Source organism: Mus musculus, chromosome 14, assembly GCF_000001635.26.
Source record: "Mus musculus strain C57BL/6J chromosome 14, GRCm38.p6 C57BL/6J".
NCBI lineage: Eukaryota > Metazoa > Chordata > Mammalia > Rodentia > Muridae > Mus > Mus musculus.
In genome coordinates, this window is record NC_000080.6 from 118,866,029 (window position 1) to 118,883,344 (window position 17,316).

The 17,316-nt window shown below is 46.1% G+C and overlaps 2 protein-coding genes across 35 annotated transcripts in view; one reads left to right on the forward strand and one right to left on the reverse strand.

Annotated features, from left to right (window-relative positions):
- Window positions 1-8,497, forward strand: part of Cldn10 (claudin 10) — an 86,655-nt gene extending 78,158 nt beyond the window's left edge. For 3 of the 6 annotated variants that reach the window (NM_023878.3, NM_001160096.1, NM_021386.4), the window contains exons 4-5: window positions 7,573-7,680; window positions 8,164-8,497. In NM_023878.3, coding sequence (NP_076367.2) covers window positions 7,573-7,680; window positions 8,164-8,287 — 232 coding nt within the window. In that variant the 3' untranslated portion in view covers window positions 8,288-8,497. The remainder of the gene's footprint in view (window positions 1-7,572; window positions 7,681-8,163) is intronic. The other 3 variants (NM_001160097.1, NM_001160098.1, NM_001160099.1) reach the window with 1 other exon arrangement.
- Window positions 8,498-9,488: 991 nt separating this feature from the next.
- Window positions 9,489-17,316, reverse strand: part of Dzip1 (DAZ interacting protein 1) — a 50,021-nt gene continuing 42,193 nt past the window's right edge. For 15 of the 29 annotated variants that reach the window (XM_030247933.1, XM_011245146.3, XM_030247939.1 and 12 more), the window contains 3 exons: window positions 14,982-15,112; window positions 13,316-13,484; window positions 10,225-11,234 (listed from right to left, as the gene is read on the reverse strand). In XM_030247933.1, the coding sequence (XP_030103793.1) occupies window positions 11,155-11,234; window positions 13,316-13,484; window positions 14,982-15,112 (380 nt within the window). In that variant the 3' untranslated portion in view covers window positions 10,225-11,154. Of the gene's footprint in view, window positions 11,235-13,315; window positions 13,485-13,840; window positions 14,828-14,981; window positions 15,113-17,316 lie in introns of all 29 variants that reach the window. The other 14 variants (XM_030247936.1, XM_006519387.3, XM_006519383.3 and 11 more) reach the window with 5 other exon arrangements.

A 17,316-nucleotide genomic window follows, 5' to 3' on the forward strand; every position in this document is an offset into this window, starting at 1 on the left:
ACTCTGGTCAGACCTCTGATCAACCTTCTCCACTTGCCTCCTGGGAGATGTAGCTTCTGGGGGATTCCCTTTGTTCCTCGCACCCACATTATCACCCTACTGGTAGTTCACACTTGCTGGTTTATCAGTCTCCCAGACCAGACAGGGAGCATTGTGAAATAGAGAGCGCATGTTAATTTGTTGGACTTCTTATAACCGTGTAGCTAGTCCACACTTCAGGATACAACACGGGTGATATCAGCCGTGACTGGTCTGTGTCTCTCCGTACGTGGAAGACCTTTGCTTATGAGATAAGGGCAATCAGATGAGGGGATCCTGAGCCTAGAGAGATGGCTCAGCCTTCAAAGACTAGGAAGGCTCACAACCAAAATGTCAGGAAAGACCTGGGTCCAAGCTGCCTGGAGTAACTCAGCCCTGCTGCTTCCTAGTTTCATGTCCTTCCTACACTCTGTGATCTGAGTCTACAGGATGAGGATAAGTGGTTGTGACGGTCAGGCGGGATGGCAGAGTTCAGAGTTTAAAGTCATATCTGAAAGTGCATAACAAACAGGACAGAAAAATGTTAGCTCTTATTTCAAAAGATCCTTACACAGGTATCCACACCACACCACCTCACCTTTTACAGTAGTTTGAGATTAGCAATAGAGATATGCTAGAGACCTAACAGAAGGAATAATTGTTTTATGACACTTGGCTCTTGTCTTAGTCAGGGTTTCTATTCCTGCACAAAGCATCGTGACCAAGAAGCAAGTTGGGGAGGAAAGGGTTTATTCAGCTAAAACTTCCACACTGCTGTTCATCACCAAGGAAGTCAGGACTGGAACTCAAGCAGGTCAGGAAGCAGGAGCTGATGCAGAGGCTATGGAGGGATAGTACTTACTGGGTTGCTTCCCCTGACTTGCTTGGGTTCTTATAGAACCCAAGACTACCAGCCCAGGGATAGCACCACCAACAATGGACCCTCCCCTATTGATCACTAATTGAGAAAATGCCTTACAGCTGGATCTCATGGAGGCATTTCCCCAACTGAAGCTCCTTTCTCCGTGATAACTCCAGCTGTGTCAAGTTGACACACAATACCAGCCAGGACAGCTCTCAAAGGAAATTTCAAAGGGGGTCTAACGTGCAACCACTAGGAGAACCCGCACAAGTAGTCATAATTTGTTAATTTCTGGTCACCTTATCCTTGAACTGAGTTACATACAAGTAAGCTGCTGTAGTATCTGTCAGTTACTGAGATACTGGGGGATTGTTTCTATCAGGACGTACCCCACAGGGTCTCCTGCTTTGGTTGCTGTTCAGTTGTTTTCCCTGGGGATCCTGAATGCACGCTGGAAGCATTTTAATTGTTCGGGATTACTTCAGTATGAAGGAACTCCCCTGTCCACCCTCACAGAGACTTCAGCACAGGCTTAGCCACACAGAGTCCTCTGAAAGGTCTCAGGACAGTATTTGCTGTTAGGACCTTCGGCAGGGTCAGTTTATTCAGACTTCAGAATTGCCTTGTAAACACATCATTGAACTCTCTGTGAGCACCGTGACTCAGCACACCATTCCTGCTCCAGATCAAGACCAGGGAACCCCCTCCCCCCAATTATCCGCCCTGCTAGACAAGATCAATGGCACCAATGTTGCTAAGTAATGGATTTATTTTTGCAACAAACGGAATAACTTGGGACACACGAAATATTTCTACTAAATTATAATTTACCTTGGCTAAAGTGACATTTAGTTCCACTGTGAACGGTTTCTAAGTTTCCAGTAACTTGTAAGGTTACTCTTCGGAAGACCTCATCGGTCACCTGGTGCGGTGACAGCCGGGAAGGTGCTGGAGTCAGGTCAGTTGTGAGAGGCTAAGCTGGGCCCTGACCTTGTAGTCACTCAGTTGCTTCATCAAAGTAACACAGATGGGCAGTGTTATGAAGATTAAAGAAAATAACATACCAGGAAAATATTGGTCAAAGGCTACTGAATAAAAACAGTAGAAAGATCAGTTTTACATTGCTTTGTGAGTTCAGCCCTATTGGCTGCTCATGTTTTTGTTTTTTGTTTTGTTTTGTTTGTTTGTTTTTGTTTTGTTTTGTTCTGAATGTACCTTGGGATCATTTCTGATACCTGTCTGCTTTTTTTTATTCTTTAATGAGTTAAATAAAATATTCGCAACATGTTAATTTTAAAAATAAATGTGAGAACAGCTCCTTCTATAGCACACAGGGAGAAGACAAACAAGGCTCCTGCCATTAACACATTGCTTGTCGACTTCTGAGCCAGCTAGTAGTAAGTCACGCATGCTGCAAGACAATGCATGCATGCTTGTTATAATTCGAAACTGAGAACTGGCACCAGAGGAGGAAATAAAAAAAGTACAGCCTTGCTTTGGTTTCTCAAATTTGAGAATTCCGTATGCAGATCTCCCAACATGGGATTTAGAGTTTTGTCTTGCTTTGGCTCCTGCCTGGGAGCCTCCGGCACTGTTTTGTAAATGTTACGGGATACCAGACTGTGGGAGGGACTGTTCGCAGAGGAGATTGGCGGTGGGCATCACGCAGAAGGCTGGTGGATTTTGGCAAGCACCCGGTGGGCAGGCTCTCAATGGCCCACTCTATGTCAGCAACTTGGAATTCGCAGTGTTAGGAACAGATGTGCTTATGTCCTTATAGAATATCCATTTATATAGACTCATCCTTGCAGTTACGCGGCCTTAGATTAAAGGGAGGTATCTACATCAGACAGCAATGATGTCCAAAAGGCCGGCTTACCAATGGAACTATGGAATTCAGTTTTAAAGAATTCATGTGGATAACATATAAATGTACATCCTAGATTTTTTTTTTTTACTTTTTTCCCAAAACATACTGTTTTGCATTAAGGTAACTGGCGTGTGTGTGTGTGAGAGTGTGTGTGTGTGTGTGTGTGTGATTACCATTTTTAATTAAAGCAAGGACGTTGTACTCTAAAAAGGCCTGTGCCCTTCATTAAGGTCCCTTCAGTATTCTTTGGGTCTTTTCATTTGCTGTAGCCTTACTTTTGGAGGGGCTGCTCAGCACGCCCTGGCTTTGGTGGCTCCTCTGGTGGCATTGGGTAAAAGATCAGCCTTGGGGCGTTTGGAAAAAATTCCACACCCTGTGGTTCTGGAGCCACTGAGAGCTCAGTGAGCCAAGGAGGGAGAAAAACCTGAAATGGAAACTCAGAGTAGATTGAGTGGCATTTAAAAGCGCTCATAACTCATTTACTGTGAGAACAACGGTTAGGCGTCCAGGTTTGGGATCACAGTTAAAGGCTTAAACTCTCGGCTCTACCCTTTACTTAGCTCAAATGTGAGACAAGTCATTTAATCTCCCTGAGCCTCAGTTTCCTCTTCTGCAAACTGAGGATACATATACCCATGTCTCAGAATTGTAATGAGGGTTGAACGTCGATGTGTGTTCAGATGCACAGGACAGTCTAAGAGCCAGGGCTTGCTGTTTCCTGGTCCTCAGACCACGTTTGTATGTATGTGGGAGAGCTGAGGTCAGTCATGTCTGTTTGCACAGACATGCTCTTTGAGTTCTATTGTTGGGCTCCATCACACCCGTACTGTAATTATTTGCTTAATGTCTCACCAGTCCCACCAGAACTATAGGATCTGTGGGAGGAGCTGTCAGGCTGACATCTCTTGTCAATCCAGGATAGAGTGAGTGGCTTGGCCCTTGGCTTGGCATGTCTGTGGCGACAAAATGAAGCCAAGGAGATCCCCAGGATCTGCAAATCAGGTCAGAAATGGGGATGTGGGTGCAAGATCAGGGTGTGAAAATAAGTCATCCCCAGTCCCTTTGCCTAAGGCTGACTTAGGAGAGGGCTGGTGCGTTGTGCTGAGTCAGCACCACCACGCAGCTCTTGCCCAACTCTTCAGAAATGATGGGTGTGAACCAGAGCCTTATCTAGCTGTAGATACAGCAGGACTAACCGTACTTGAAAGCATATTTGAAATGCTTCAGATCTTTCTGGTTTATTTGGGAGGATACTTAAGAGCAGTTAATCCATGTTTCAATTTTTCTGGTGAGAAGTAACCTCATTCCCCGGTCTTGGTGTGCCGGAGTCATGTGCTCTGATACAAATGTGTCAAAGCTACGAGGGGGCAGCCCTCTGATCCACAGTGATGCCGTTTCGGTGTATGCTAAAATGTTTCAAGTCTAAGCCACACTGTCCACACAGTTAAGGGTCAGTCTGGTGTGGAGCTAGTTATTCTTGCACCATAGGGAAGAAGCTGAGGTGAGGTGATGGGACCATAGAGACCACAATGGGAGTGAAAAGCTGGCTTAGGGACAAGAGGATATTGCTCATTTAAAAAAAAATGCAGCAGATAATTTGAAGTCTAGATAATCTTCCTGAAGTGTTGAAATCCGTTTCTTAGCATTACCAAGAGATCCAGGCAGAGGTGAGGGAGACAAGCCTTGGAAACCGATTCAGGTGGAAGTTTTATTGCCCTCTCTCTCCAGGCTGCCTTTGAATGGTACCAGTCACTGTTTGCCACAGAACAGGCAGGTTCTGATAGGTGTGGACTGAAGTCACCCTGCTGAGGGGGACTCAGACACTGGTCTCTCAGCAGAATAAAGAAAAAGTCTGAGAGAGGAAGAACCAATCACAAAAGCCATCACATCGGAGTTAAAAATAAAGAGGGGATGATGTAGGGCCTCTAGATTCAACTCCAAATAGACACTACTTCGAAGTATTTGTCAAGATTTACAATGGAAATTAGGTAGAAATAATTCACTCAAAAGTGATCCTGCTTATGTAAAAAGTAAAATATATTTAAAAAGTGGAACGAGGGTCTGGGTGTGCGGCTCGGTCCTTTGAGTACTGGTTTAGCAGGCAGAAGGCCCTGGTTTTATCCAGAACACCACATAAACCAAGGTGGCCTGCCTGTAATCCTGGCACTCCAGAGGCAGAGGCTGAAGATCAGAAATTCAAGGTCACCTTCTCTACACAACAATATGAAGTTCTCCTGAGATCTATTAGTACCCTGTCCCTCGCTGACTCAAAATTTAGAAACTGGAGTCAAAAAGCTAGTTGTTATTACAAACAAAGATCATCATTCCAGTCCCTTCAGTAAGTTTGGAGATGGACTGAACTAATGACGACATAGGCAGGCCACTGGCAATGTTCCCTTCTGGGAGGTCTTGGTGCTGAGCCGTGCAGTTCCTGACTTCTATCATGTTTGCTCCTCGCTGACCATTCCTAAAAGGTGGAGACCCTTTTAGCGGTGGTGGAAGACGCCTTTTAATCCCAGCAGAGGCAGGCAGATCTCTGATTCAAGGCCAGCCTGTAATGCGGGCTCCTCTGTGTATTGTACGGATGCCTCGCCTGTCAGCTAAAATGCCTATGGCCTTATGGCTTAGGCAGAAAATAGAGGTGGGACATCGGAGAGGAGAAAGAATTCTGGGAAAGGAGGAGGCTGGGAAAGGAGTCGGAAAAGGGATGAGAAGACAGACTTAGTGTACTTTAGCTCAGGATAACCAAGCCATGTGGCAGAATGTAGGATAAAGTAAGTGGTTATCTTTAGTTATGATCTGGTCAGAGTAGAGTCTAGCCATATAGCCAAGGTATTTGACAAAATAGTATGAGTCTAAGCTTTATTTCTGGGAGCATGGGGCTAGGAAGTAGAACCTGGACTTGACTACAACACTGGGCACTCAAAGGAGTAGCCATGGCTCCAACTACTGGGACCCTCCTCCAGGAAAGCTCGCGACAAAAAAAGAACCTGAGACTTTTTGAAGGCGTGTATCCATGGCAGCATAGTTGGAGAGGTGACCTCTGGAGCAAGCAGAGAAAGGTAGTGTGATGAGGTTTCAGGTCCTATGGGAATGGCCTCCACAGAGAGTATTGTCCTCTGCGTGCTGGCTCAGGATGCATCTGGAAGGATCTGAAGCCAGGTCATTTTAGGACTTTCAGGGTTTACAGGAGTCAAATGGCATGCTATGTGTCATAGCTATGCTTCTTTTATGTGAACAATCTCATTAAGACAACATAAAAAAGGTGGCTTACCTTAGAGATCTGGGCGATTGAAATTTTATATGTATAGCATGGTGGTTTGTCAGTTTCCTTTCTAAGACATTTCCCTGTTGTTGATCTGGGCAGCTCTCTTTTCCAATGATGTGTACTCCACTCTTGGTGCATATATGCAGCCTGGAAGTGCCTTTTCTCTCTTTACATCAACTTTCTGTTTCTGTCATTGCCACATGGGGACCCTTGAAAAAGTCTGTAGGTTTCCAGAAGCAGCTGTAGTGCTAATGCCCACCTGTTCTGTCACAGCTGTTCCTTGCCCCCAGCTGTCACCTGGTTTCCCAAGGAAGTAAGTACAAGAGAAGGTCACAGGGCAGAGATGCTTAACTCCATCCTAGGTTGGGGGGAAAACGTCCCTGAAGCTTTGTAAGCACCGCTGCCTGCCTGCTACTGGTTCTGGGCTACAGAAATTCCCACTGCTGCACAGACAGCTACAGAAAGCCCATGCTGGCTTCAAGGGAGCAGAGATCCCTCCTACACAGCCAAGTGGGAAGGATCAATGGGCCAAGAACCCTGGAGAGCTCCTGTCAGCTGCTCTCAGCAGAAGCAGAGCCAGGTTCTCAGCATACGCCTGGCCCATGTCAGGAGCAATAGAGAAGGTGGCAACCTGGAGCCCTGACTTCTCATTACCTTGAACTCTCCAAAGATTATTTCTGCATGGATCTGTGTGACCAATACACACTCTGGTCTCATTTTATACTGAAACACCAGTCCCTCCACCACCCAGTTTTGCAGTGTATGTGTGTGTGTGTGCGCGCGCTCGCGTGCGTATGTATGTGTGGCATCCTAACTCCACAGAAAGAGGATGCTCAAGGGTTTTACTATTCTCTATTCTTATTCCTTGTTTATTTGGTGTGTGTGTGTGTATGTGTGTGTACATGTGTGTCCGTGTGTGTAGACACGTTGTATGTGGCTGTTCCTTACCTGAAGGGATTTCTTCTGTCTACAAGTGACCTCATCTTTGTGACTTTAGATGCTGGGCTTCTTATCTCGAGAAGGGCTGTCTGGGTCATGTCTACATTTGCTTCGTGCCCTGCCACCTAGAAGCTTGGTCGCTGGTTACTTCTAGATGAGCATCCCCACTAGGCTGCAGAGATGCTGCTCCCATCTTTCCCTAAGCCTCTCCACATAGGCTCCTTGCACCTTCACGTACTCACACTCAGCAAGCTCTTGATAGTTATTGAACTGGAACAAACATGGAGGCAGGCTTCCTTTTCCTTACTACAGTATGTCTAAATAATTTGGCCAGTGGAACACAAGAAAGGAATGGAGAGTTTGCAAAAGTAAAGGCAGAAGGCAGAGGATACATGCTGATGGGTCAGGAGGCCCAGGCTTAGACCTTACCTGGCCTCATCACCCTGGCTTCCGGTCAGGAAGTTGGAGCGGCCAGAAAGTTTCAGTAAGAGCGGGAAGCATCCTAGTGCCTGGAACATGTTACTGTGTCCTTTGTAAGCTTAGAGTGGGGAAGGGTGGGTGGGAACCTTAGCTAGCAGGCGGGCTGGCTGTGACACTCCTGTCGTTCTCTCACAGGTATGAATTAGGGGCTGCTCTCTTCATCGGATGGGCAGGAGCTTCTCTCTGCATCATTGGGGGAGTCATATTTTGCTTTTCAATATCCGACAACAACAAGACACCCAGGTAGGAACGAGAAACAAAACTGCCCTGTTAAAAATGCACTATTCTCAATCGTTACGTATGGGACAATTCGTGGGACGCTTAGAATTAAAAGTAACAATTGAAGAAGGGTAGGGATACAGTTGCTATTGTTTAAAGATTCCCATGGCTGTGTTCTAATGCTGGTTCTATGACTGGGAGGTCAAGCCCAAGTGGAAAAGTGTGGTCTTCAAGTTGGCCTCACTGAAATCTCACAGAGGCAGGAATTGTTTAAGCCTCCACAATGCCTTCTGAGTGCCAGGAAAAAAAATGATCTTTAAAAAATAGTTCTGAGAAGGAATATTAGAACACACGAGAACATCCTGCGTCCCTTCATCGTGCAGGCAGAAGAGGGACGAGAGCTGACCAGAGGAAGAGTTAACTCTGGGCTACTGTCAATGGTTCTATCCATTTCTCCTTTGCTCTGCATGTAGAACAGACTCAACCCCAGTGTGCTTTACCTTTCAGAATGGGCTACACATACAACGGACCCACGTCTGCCATGTCTTCTCGGACCAAGTATCAAGGCGGAGAAGGAGATTTTAAAACCACAGGCCCTTCAAAACAGTTTGATAAAAATGCCTATGTCTAAAGAGCTCTGGCAAGCTGCCTCCTGAGTTTTGTTGTGCAAGAGAACTGTCCTCACAATAGTCCTTCCAAGGCTCTCCTGTAATTACTGCTTAAGCTGTTTTTTAAAAATATAAATTTGAAGACTGTTAATTGGATGTAAATGTTCTTATAGTTATATACTAATCATTTTCTGCTGTGCCTTTCTGTAAGGGAAATAAACAGGTTATTTACAGGGTGTGTATATTTTATACACATAGAAGACATGGGTACCCTTAGTTCATAAGGCTCAGGGAATGGTAGCCACTGGATCCTTAATGTGCTGAGAGCTTCCCTCGTTCCACCCACAGATCAAACACAAGTGTGCAGACGATGGATGGTGTCGTGTGAAGGGGACAGCGATAATCTCAGACCCCTCATCCAGTATCCAAGTCAAACAATCACACAACCAATGTGCCATGTCGTTGATTTCTAGTTTCTTGGTTCTGTCCGTCAGGGCTGTCATTTGTCATGATGGCCAAAGAAAGGGCTGGTGAGGCCAAGGTGCCTTTGCCCTGTGTGTGGACCATAAACCACACGGGCTTGTCTGAGCGAGAGCATGTGACCACTAGCTGAGCTGGCCACTGGTGGCGGCTGAATCTAAAGCCAGCTAAGGAAGCTCTGGGGCCTGTGTGGGCCTGGCTCTCTCATTTCCTGTGTCCCACGGGTCTGCACCCAACACTCACTAGGTCACTGAGACACTGGCCATTTTTCAAGGCATGGAACTTGATCAGGTGGTTTTGGAACAAAGATACAGGTGAATTCCTGAGGCCAGCCCTGCATGTCACTTACCCACAAAGGCAGTAATTGTTCTCACTAGCACACAGCTTATAGGTCAGAGCACATTCACCCTTACACACCCCCTTAACCGTTGGTGCTTACATTTTCCTGCGTGTGCAGTGAAGAAACGTAGAGTAGGGAGCCCTGTAGTGTCAGAACCAGGGCGTGAGCTGGTCTAGGGTAAAATACATGGTTTCAAGTTGTAAGAACTGGTACTTCTGTCATATGCTATAAATCGCCCACAACGAGTCACATGGCTGACTACATGACTTTCCCAGAGGGTAAAAGACTGAAAAGGAAATAGAGGACACTGTTTGCAGGGATTCAACGGAAAGGAAAGGAAAGGAAACTTTTTTTTAAAAAAGTAAAAAAAAAAAAAACAAACGAACAAACAAAAAAAACCAATTAAAACATTTTCCAGTGTCATATATTTTGCTTCCATAAAGACAGGTTAGGAACCGCAGACCAGCGTGGGAACAGTGCTGTGTAGGCACACGTTTAAAATGATTTTTTTCTTCAGATGAGCTGGTGAAGACAGCAGCTAGACTGAGAATGTAGAGAGAGTGGGGTGTGAAGGCATGGTGGTCAGGGAGGGGCCGCCTAAGCTCTGTCAAGGAAAAGGAATAAAACAACTGAATGAGGACAAGAAGGGGAAACCCTAAACACGGATAAGTTAAAGGACTGGGCTTTGTGACCTACAAACACCAACTGAATTTAAATGTTGGGTTTGGCCAGGTCCTTACCTGTCCTGGGGGCTGGGGGTGGGGGTGGGGACCTGTGGTAGACACAGAGTCTGGAACACAACTCTTGATTTCTACCCAAACCCGTAGTGACAATAAAAACCTGTTGATGTGAGAGATGGGAAGGCTGTTGATCTCTGCCCACAACTCATGGCCTGACTCTCGATTCCTAAAGCTTTTAGATAAGCTTACACATAAAGTGAGCCTATTTGCACACAACAGCTCCCCGCAGGGAGGTGGGAGAATTTTTTTTTTCATGGTTTGGAATGGGCACACATAGGTTTCTAGATGGTAGCCACAATAGTCACAGAGATACATTTCAAGGTCAGGGTTTGTTAGATGCCAGGGCTTTGCCCTCTTATAAAGCTAGCCAAGCGGTTTTCTTAATAAGCAGCCACAGTCGCAGTGTGTGATGGAGGACTTTACTGGTACAGTAGGTGAATGACAGGAGACCCCAAATCAACAAGCCATTAATAGGTTCCTTTTTTGTTTTTGGAGATAGTCCTAATAGTTCTACAAAGTATAAAAAATATTTTTTTAAAAAAGGAAAAAAGTTTAAAAAGAAAAAAAAAACCCAAACAATTCCTATATAAACTTTCTGATCATTGCCAAGATCATTATTCAAGAATATAAATTAGTTCTGAGGTATTTTATACTATGGGCTGGGGACTGAACACAGGAAAATGACATGTGGGTGACTTAATAACGGCTCATCTTTTTCTAGTGACCATCTCACAGGAATCAATTGGCAGTTACAACAGCTGCACATTATTCATAAAACATCCAAGATGAAGGTTACACTGCAGAAAAGAACTCGTTAGTAACGGCATGCTGACAGGGCCTCAGAGCTCAGTGGGATCAAAGGGACTTTTAAGGAAATGTATTTACCATGGGCCTAGCTAACTGTTACCATTCATGGGATCATTGAGTTCGCTAATTCAGTTTGAAGAGACGACAGGATTGTTTTAACATAAGAACTACCAATGGGACAGTACATATATATTTTAAAGAGCTATAGTAATTCAAACTGAAGCCTGCTATCAGTCAAAAAAAAAAAAAGACTTAAAAGTTAGTCGAAAAAAAATACATTTAACACTAGAGAGTTCTGTACTGAAGAAAAGAGTTTTTATGACTTAAAGGATACGTTGTTTTTACACAGTGGACAGCTGACAGTTTGTTCTCGGCACTGTGTTACGTGTCATAAGAGACACCCTTGTTCAGAACCGGCTTCCTTGCTATGGTTGGAAACACTAAGAGCATTAGAGTCCTATAGGCTGTTGACTGCACTGATGCTGGCGGCCTCGGCACAGGCTTCCGATGTGCGAGGCCGTGCTTAGACATCCAGGACATCGCTCCAGTCAGTCACAGTGACTAAGTTGCTCTTGAGTGTGCTCGGTTCGTTTTCATGAAGTCCTGGATGGGGAAGAGGAAGAAGAGGGGGGATCTGAAGTTAAATTAGGACATTTTTAATCCCAACTTCAGCTGTTTCTCACCTAGGGTCTGAATCTTTTTCAAGCTTTGTCCCCCAAGCCCCTACAGGCTTTGGGAGAAGGCTGATAGAAAACACGCCCACGAGTCGGCCACATTTCTGCATCTCCTCACAGGACGTGACCTGTGACCACCCGTCCTGAAGCACACAAGCTCCTGGATGGCAAGGCCTGTGTCCTGTGCCCTGCTTCTCTCCCACTGGAGTCCAGCAGAGAGCCTGGATGTTGAGGGTTCTCAGCACATCTGTATTGTGTTATTAACTGTGGGCAAATAGACTGTGCAGGAAAGGAACATAAAACACTACACATCAAGGCTAACCTCTAGTTTAAGATCTAGAGGTAAATGTTAAACATAGGTTTTGCCTGGGTAGAAGAACTTAATTTGAAGTTAATTAAAAAAAGAGCCATGGGAATAGCATGCTGTGGGGAAACTCCGTTCTAGTTTGAATCTGGAATGTTCTCTGAGGAATGCAGGGTCCTGTCTTTGAGGCAGCCTCTTGGTTCTGTTCCTTACAAGGCACTGTATCTCAAACATCATCTTGTTTTTTAACTGGAATGGATCCTTAGCAGAGATAACTTCATAATGGCAGTGGTTTGCAGACATGTTATCAGGTGACAGTGTGAGATTAACTGCAGAGCTGACGCTCTGGAGGGGAGAGTGGGGACAAAGTGGGACACAGAGGGCCTGCTGAAGACAGGAGACATGACTATGGAATCTATAGGCACTGGCAGAAAATTACAAATAAGGGCACAGAATTCATCCAGTGAACACAAGAGCTGCGAGGGACAGTGGTAGTGAACTCTCTCTGTCTTAGTAGGACATCAGTACCTAACACCCAAGCTGTCAAGTCAAGAGTCAGGTTTGAGTCTCTTACTGAGAGAGTGGGAATGGCTCACCACATGCTAAAGGTGATGAGGAATACCATGGAGGGGACTTTTTCTATGTCTTCACATTTACCATGTACTAAGGTCACTCTGATTATCTGTGTGCCTGCCTGCCTGCCTGTCTGTCTGTCTATCAAGCTGGCCATGGTGGTGTAGCACATGTGGATATATTCTAAACAGCTGCTTGTGTTACTCAATCTGACAATCAGACTGTTGAAACAATGGACTTCAGAGAACTGGTCATTTCCCCAGGAATCTCACGGTGGGAGAAGGGAAAGGCCCTGCCCCAGGAACAGATGTTTATTTAGGTCTTACAACCTGCCAGCCCAGGTTGCCTGATGAGATTCCAGACAATAATGGGCGAGTGGTGGGTGGGACCACACCTTATTAAATTCCTCAGCTGTGTATTCTTGGCCCTGGAGGATTCCTGGAGGATTCTAAGAAGGACGTTCTCACCCACGAGGAAGCCCGAAATAATAATTTCTGGGGGTGTCTGTGTGAAGAGAATATGTGTAGACATTGTAAGGGGAAAAAAAAAACCCACATCAGGGCGTTCAGTGAGATGGTAGAGCATAGCTACAATGATCTGTGCACCGAGGAAGAACGTTACCGGTTTCCAGATGCGCCCAATACCATAAGGACTAGCATCATATCTGAGTTGTAACGCTGTGTCATTTGCCTTTATTCTGTCTCTGTGCTCCACTCTGACCCTGTCATTGCTGTGACAGTGATCTGATCATGCTTCCGTCTGACGGGATAAAAGGGTCATGAGAGCAGACACTTATAGAGCTGAAACACGTTGGGGCCGGAGAGCGAGCTCAGTCGGTACAGTGCTTGCCAGTCAACCGCAGGGACTTGGATTGGATCCACGGAACTCACGTTTTCACCATGAGTTAGAGCACACTGCCTCCCCAGCACTGGGAGAGCAGGGATGAGAAGCCTACTTGGTGAGTACCAGGCCAACGAGAGACCATGTCTCTAAACACAAGGTGCACGGCTTCTCAGGAACAATACCAAGCCTGACTGTGACCGCCATGTGTGTGTGCAGAAATGGGCACCCACAGGGACACACACACACTAAAGAACCACACCCACCGATGTGTGAGGGCGAAACCCACCAACCTTCTTCCTTGAATTCCCGAGGGTTCACTGGGCCCCAGGCCCTCTGCACCTGGGTGCAGCTGGGGTCCCGCTTGGCCGGAGGCGGCTCCCTCTGCTCTATTTTACTCCCCAGAGACTTCTCTTCCTCTAAGGACGATATATCCCAGTCCTCGTCATCAGCATCTGTGCACTGAAAGAGACGCAGAGAAGAAGGTGAGCTTCCTAAAGGAACGGCGCCCCTCCTGGTTTAGGCTGAGCAGCTGATGCCAGAGGATGAGTTGGGAAGGACACAGGGTGCCCAAACAGAGGCAGCTTCTCTGAGCCATGATGAGGATTTGAAAACACATCCTGAAAGCTACAAATATCACTTTAAAAAAAATCAATTGTGAATTTAGAAAGTCCTAGACCACAAGGATTGTAGGGGGAGGTAACTCTGAAAGTCAGGGTGAGATAGGTCACCAAGGAGCCCTGCAGAGAGTGACTCCCCTGCCTCCGACTAGAAGAACCATGAAACACACTTCTACCAACCCCTTTCCAAAGAGTGACCTGCTGTCTTGACCGATGTCGTTTTCTTGGTTCGTGTTAGCACACAAACAAAGCAGTAACTAAAGAAGGAAGCGCAGCAGGGCCCTCGGCGTCCCGGGGATGAACAGAAGAGGGTGGGTCATCTACAGAATTGAGGAGAATGACTCGAATTGGAGGACACAGTCTACACGGGAGCTGACCAGGGCAGCAACAGCCGAGCTCCACTCAAGACACTCTGGGGGTTAGAAATGTCCCAGAACCCTCCATCCTTCTTCTCCAATGACTGACTCCCAGGTGGTGACAACCCTTAAAAGCCCCCATCTTCTTCCAGGTGTCAGAAGAATCCTTGAGCAACACGTGGAGGCTCCAGATTGTAGTTCCAAAACACCTAACATCTGCAGGCGTCAAACTACACGCATGACGGAGCTGTGGACCCACGTGCAGTGTGAGACACAGACAGCATGTCGTAGGCTACACAGTCCTCCCTGACATACATGGGCCACACGTGTTTCAAATTAGATAGGGTTTGGGGATTGGGAATATTTGCAGACATTTCATGGGCTATGAACATCCCTAATCTGAAAATCCCAAATCCAGTATTATCCAAACTCAGAAACTCTTTGTGGTTGCTTTGGGGTTTTTTTGTTTCTTTCTTTGTTTTCAAGATAGGGTTTCTCTGTGCAGCCCTGGCTGTACTGGAACTCTTCCTGTAGACCAGGCTGGCCGGGAACGCAGAGAGATCTGCCTGCGTCTGCCTCCCTGGTGCTGTGTGGGCCGCTCCACCAACCCTGGCAACTTTCTTGTGTGTGCTTCAGATTTGAACCTCTAGCTCCTGCAGGCTCAACTGAGCTACATCCAAGATCTCCAAGTCTGGGAACTGTTAGTGGACGCCAGTGTTTACAAAGTTTAGCACTTTGGGGCTCAAATTTCAGATCTCACATTGTTCAGTCCACACCTGCTGTCAGACAGCACAGACAGACTCCACAATTGTCTACCTACAGAACCGAACTGTGAAAAGAAAAAAAGAAAAAAGAAAAGGCAATCCTGAAACAAATGAAGGCGGAGCGTCTCCCTTTACCGCAGTGGCTTTTACTTTGCTACAGAATGCATTCACTAACTAGTCCCTCCAAGGACGAATCCATTCGGTAGCCAGCAGTCTCACCTTTAACTCTTGCAACGATTCCTTTTTGATAACCGTGTCAGCAGGGTTCATTCCCGGCACTGCTTTATTCCCACTTCCTTGGGGTAAAGCCATGGTCTCAACAGTGTCAGTCTGTATCGTAATGGAGGTTCCTAGAAGAGCAACAGATACCGTCAAGAAAGGCTTTGAACACTTGTATCTCTCCCCAGCCCCAAAGCTCTAAAGGAGTCTCAGCTTTACACACAACTATTTATTATTCAAATGGACTAACTGGTATATTTTGGGTTTGGGGAAAATATGGTTGGAGTGAAAAGGTTCAGGGACTAAAAGAGCTTGCAGATCCTGCAGATAACCTGGGGCAGTTCCTGCAGATAACCTGGGGCAGTTCCTGCAGATAACCTAGGGCAGTTCCTGCAGATAACCTGGGGCAGTTCCTGCAGATAACCTGGGGCAGTTCCTGCAGATAACCTGGGGCAGTTCCTGCAGATAACCTGGGGCAGTTCCTGCAGATAACCTGGGGCAGTTCCTGCAGATAACCTGGGGCAGTTCCTGCAGATAACCTGGGGCAGTTCCTGCAGATAACCTGGGGCAGTTCCTGCAGATAACCTGGGGCAGTTCCTGCAGATAACCTGGGGCAGTTCCTGCAGATAACCTGGGGCAGTTCCTGCAGATAACCTGGGGCAGTTCCTGCAGATAACCTGGGGCAGTTCCTGCAGATAACCTGGGGCAGTTCCTGCAGATAACCTGGGGCAGTTCCTGCAGATAACCTGGGGCAGTTCCTGCAGATAACCTGGGGCAGTTCCTGCAGATAACCTGGGGCAGTTCCTGCAGATAACCTGGGGCTGTTCCTACAGATAACCTGGGGAAGTTCCTACAGATAACCAGGGGCAGTTCCTGCACATAACCTGGGGCAGTTCCTGCACATAAATAACCTGGTATAGTTCCCAGCACCCACAGCACAGAGCACACAACCACCTGTGACTCCTGTCCCAGGGGATCTGATGCCCTCTTCTGACCTCTGCAAGCATCTGAATACACATGGTGCATAAACACACACACACACACACACACACACACAAACGTATACACATAAAATTAAAGGGTAAGTATATATAATTCCCTTAAAAGAAGAAATCACAATTGCCTAGGCATGAAGCTATATAATTTCCACTCAGAAATCACGGATGGGTGATCTCATTCAACTATGTGACAGAAACTGTAACTCAATGGGTATTTTCCAATTACTACTTTCCAATGTCGTGTGTTATTTTTAAATGTATCCATTATATTCTCCAAAGTTATATAATTACATAGTATATAAAAGTTTTGCGTAATATAATTAAACCTGTTGTGTTTAAAAATCTGTAATTTTAAAAGTATATTTTAAAAAAATCTATTTAAAAAGACTATCGATTGGCTCTACTTCCTTGGCAACTTATCAGAAATCTCACACTGGAAGCTTGTCTTTCTTTCAAATTACCCTGTCAAACTCGGTGCATTAGGGCAGCCATTTTTGGCCATCCCAGATTAATGGATTGAAGTTTGTTCTCTCAAAACATACGCTGAGGCTCTCACCCCCTACTAGCTCAGAATGTGATCTTAGTTGGAAGTACAGAGGTAATTAAGTTAAAATGAAGTCGTTGATAGTGGTCCCACAGGGCTGGGGGAGATGGCTTAATCAGTAAAGTCCTTGCATACATTCATGAAGACTTGAGTTCAATCGCTGTCACCCACATAAAAGCCAGCTGGGCGGGGATCCCTGTGGACACAAGGGCATCCTTGGAGCTCAACAGCCAAATCAGCGAGCTCTGGGCTCAGTAGGAGACTGTGCCTCAAAAAACAAGATACCCAACATTGACCTTGGCCCTTTGTACATGTGTGCACATGTGTATGTGAGCAAATACACACTTGCACACACATATACATGCATGCACCAAACACACATACAGGCTCACAGAATTAAAAAAAAAGGGTGGTCCGTGATCTATGTGAACAGTTGTTACAAAACCTAGAAACCAGCACAGACATGAACTCAGCAGGAAGAAGACAGGAAGACAGACAGAGACGAGAGCCACCACAAGGCAAAGTGTTCTGTTCCAAGGACCCTGAGTTTGTTTATGCAGTCTGTAGAATATGGGCACAATATCTTTCTGCTGTTTAACTCGCTCAGCTTATGGTATTTTGTTACAGCAGCTATCGGAAACCCATACACTCAGACATCCCTAACTGGTTCTTCCCCTTCCACTTGAAGGTGGGTGGGTCTCCGCTGTGCCTTTGGGCCAATCCCAGCTCAGATGCCCAGCGCCTGGTGTCCCTGAGAGAGGGGACCACTGTGCTACATACACTTCAGAAGGGT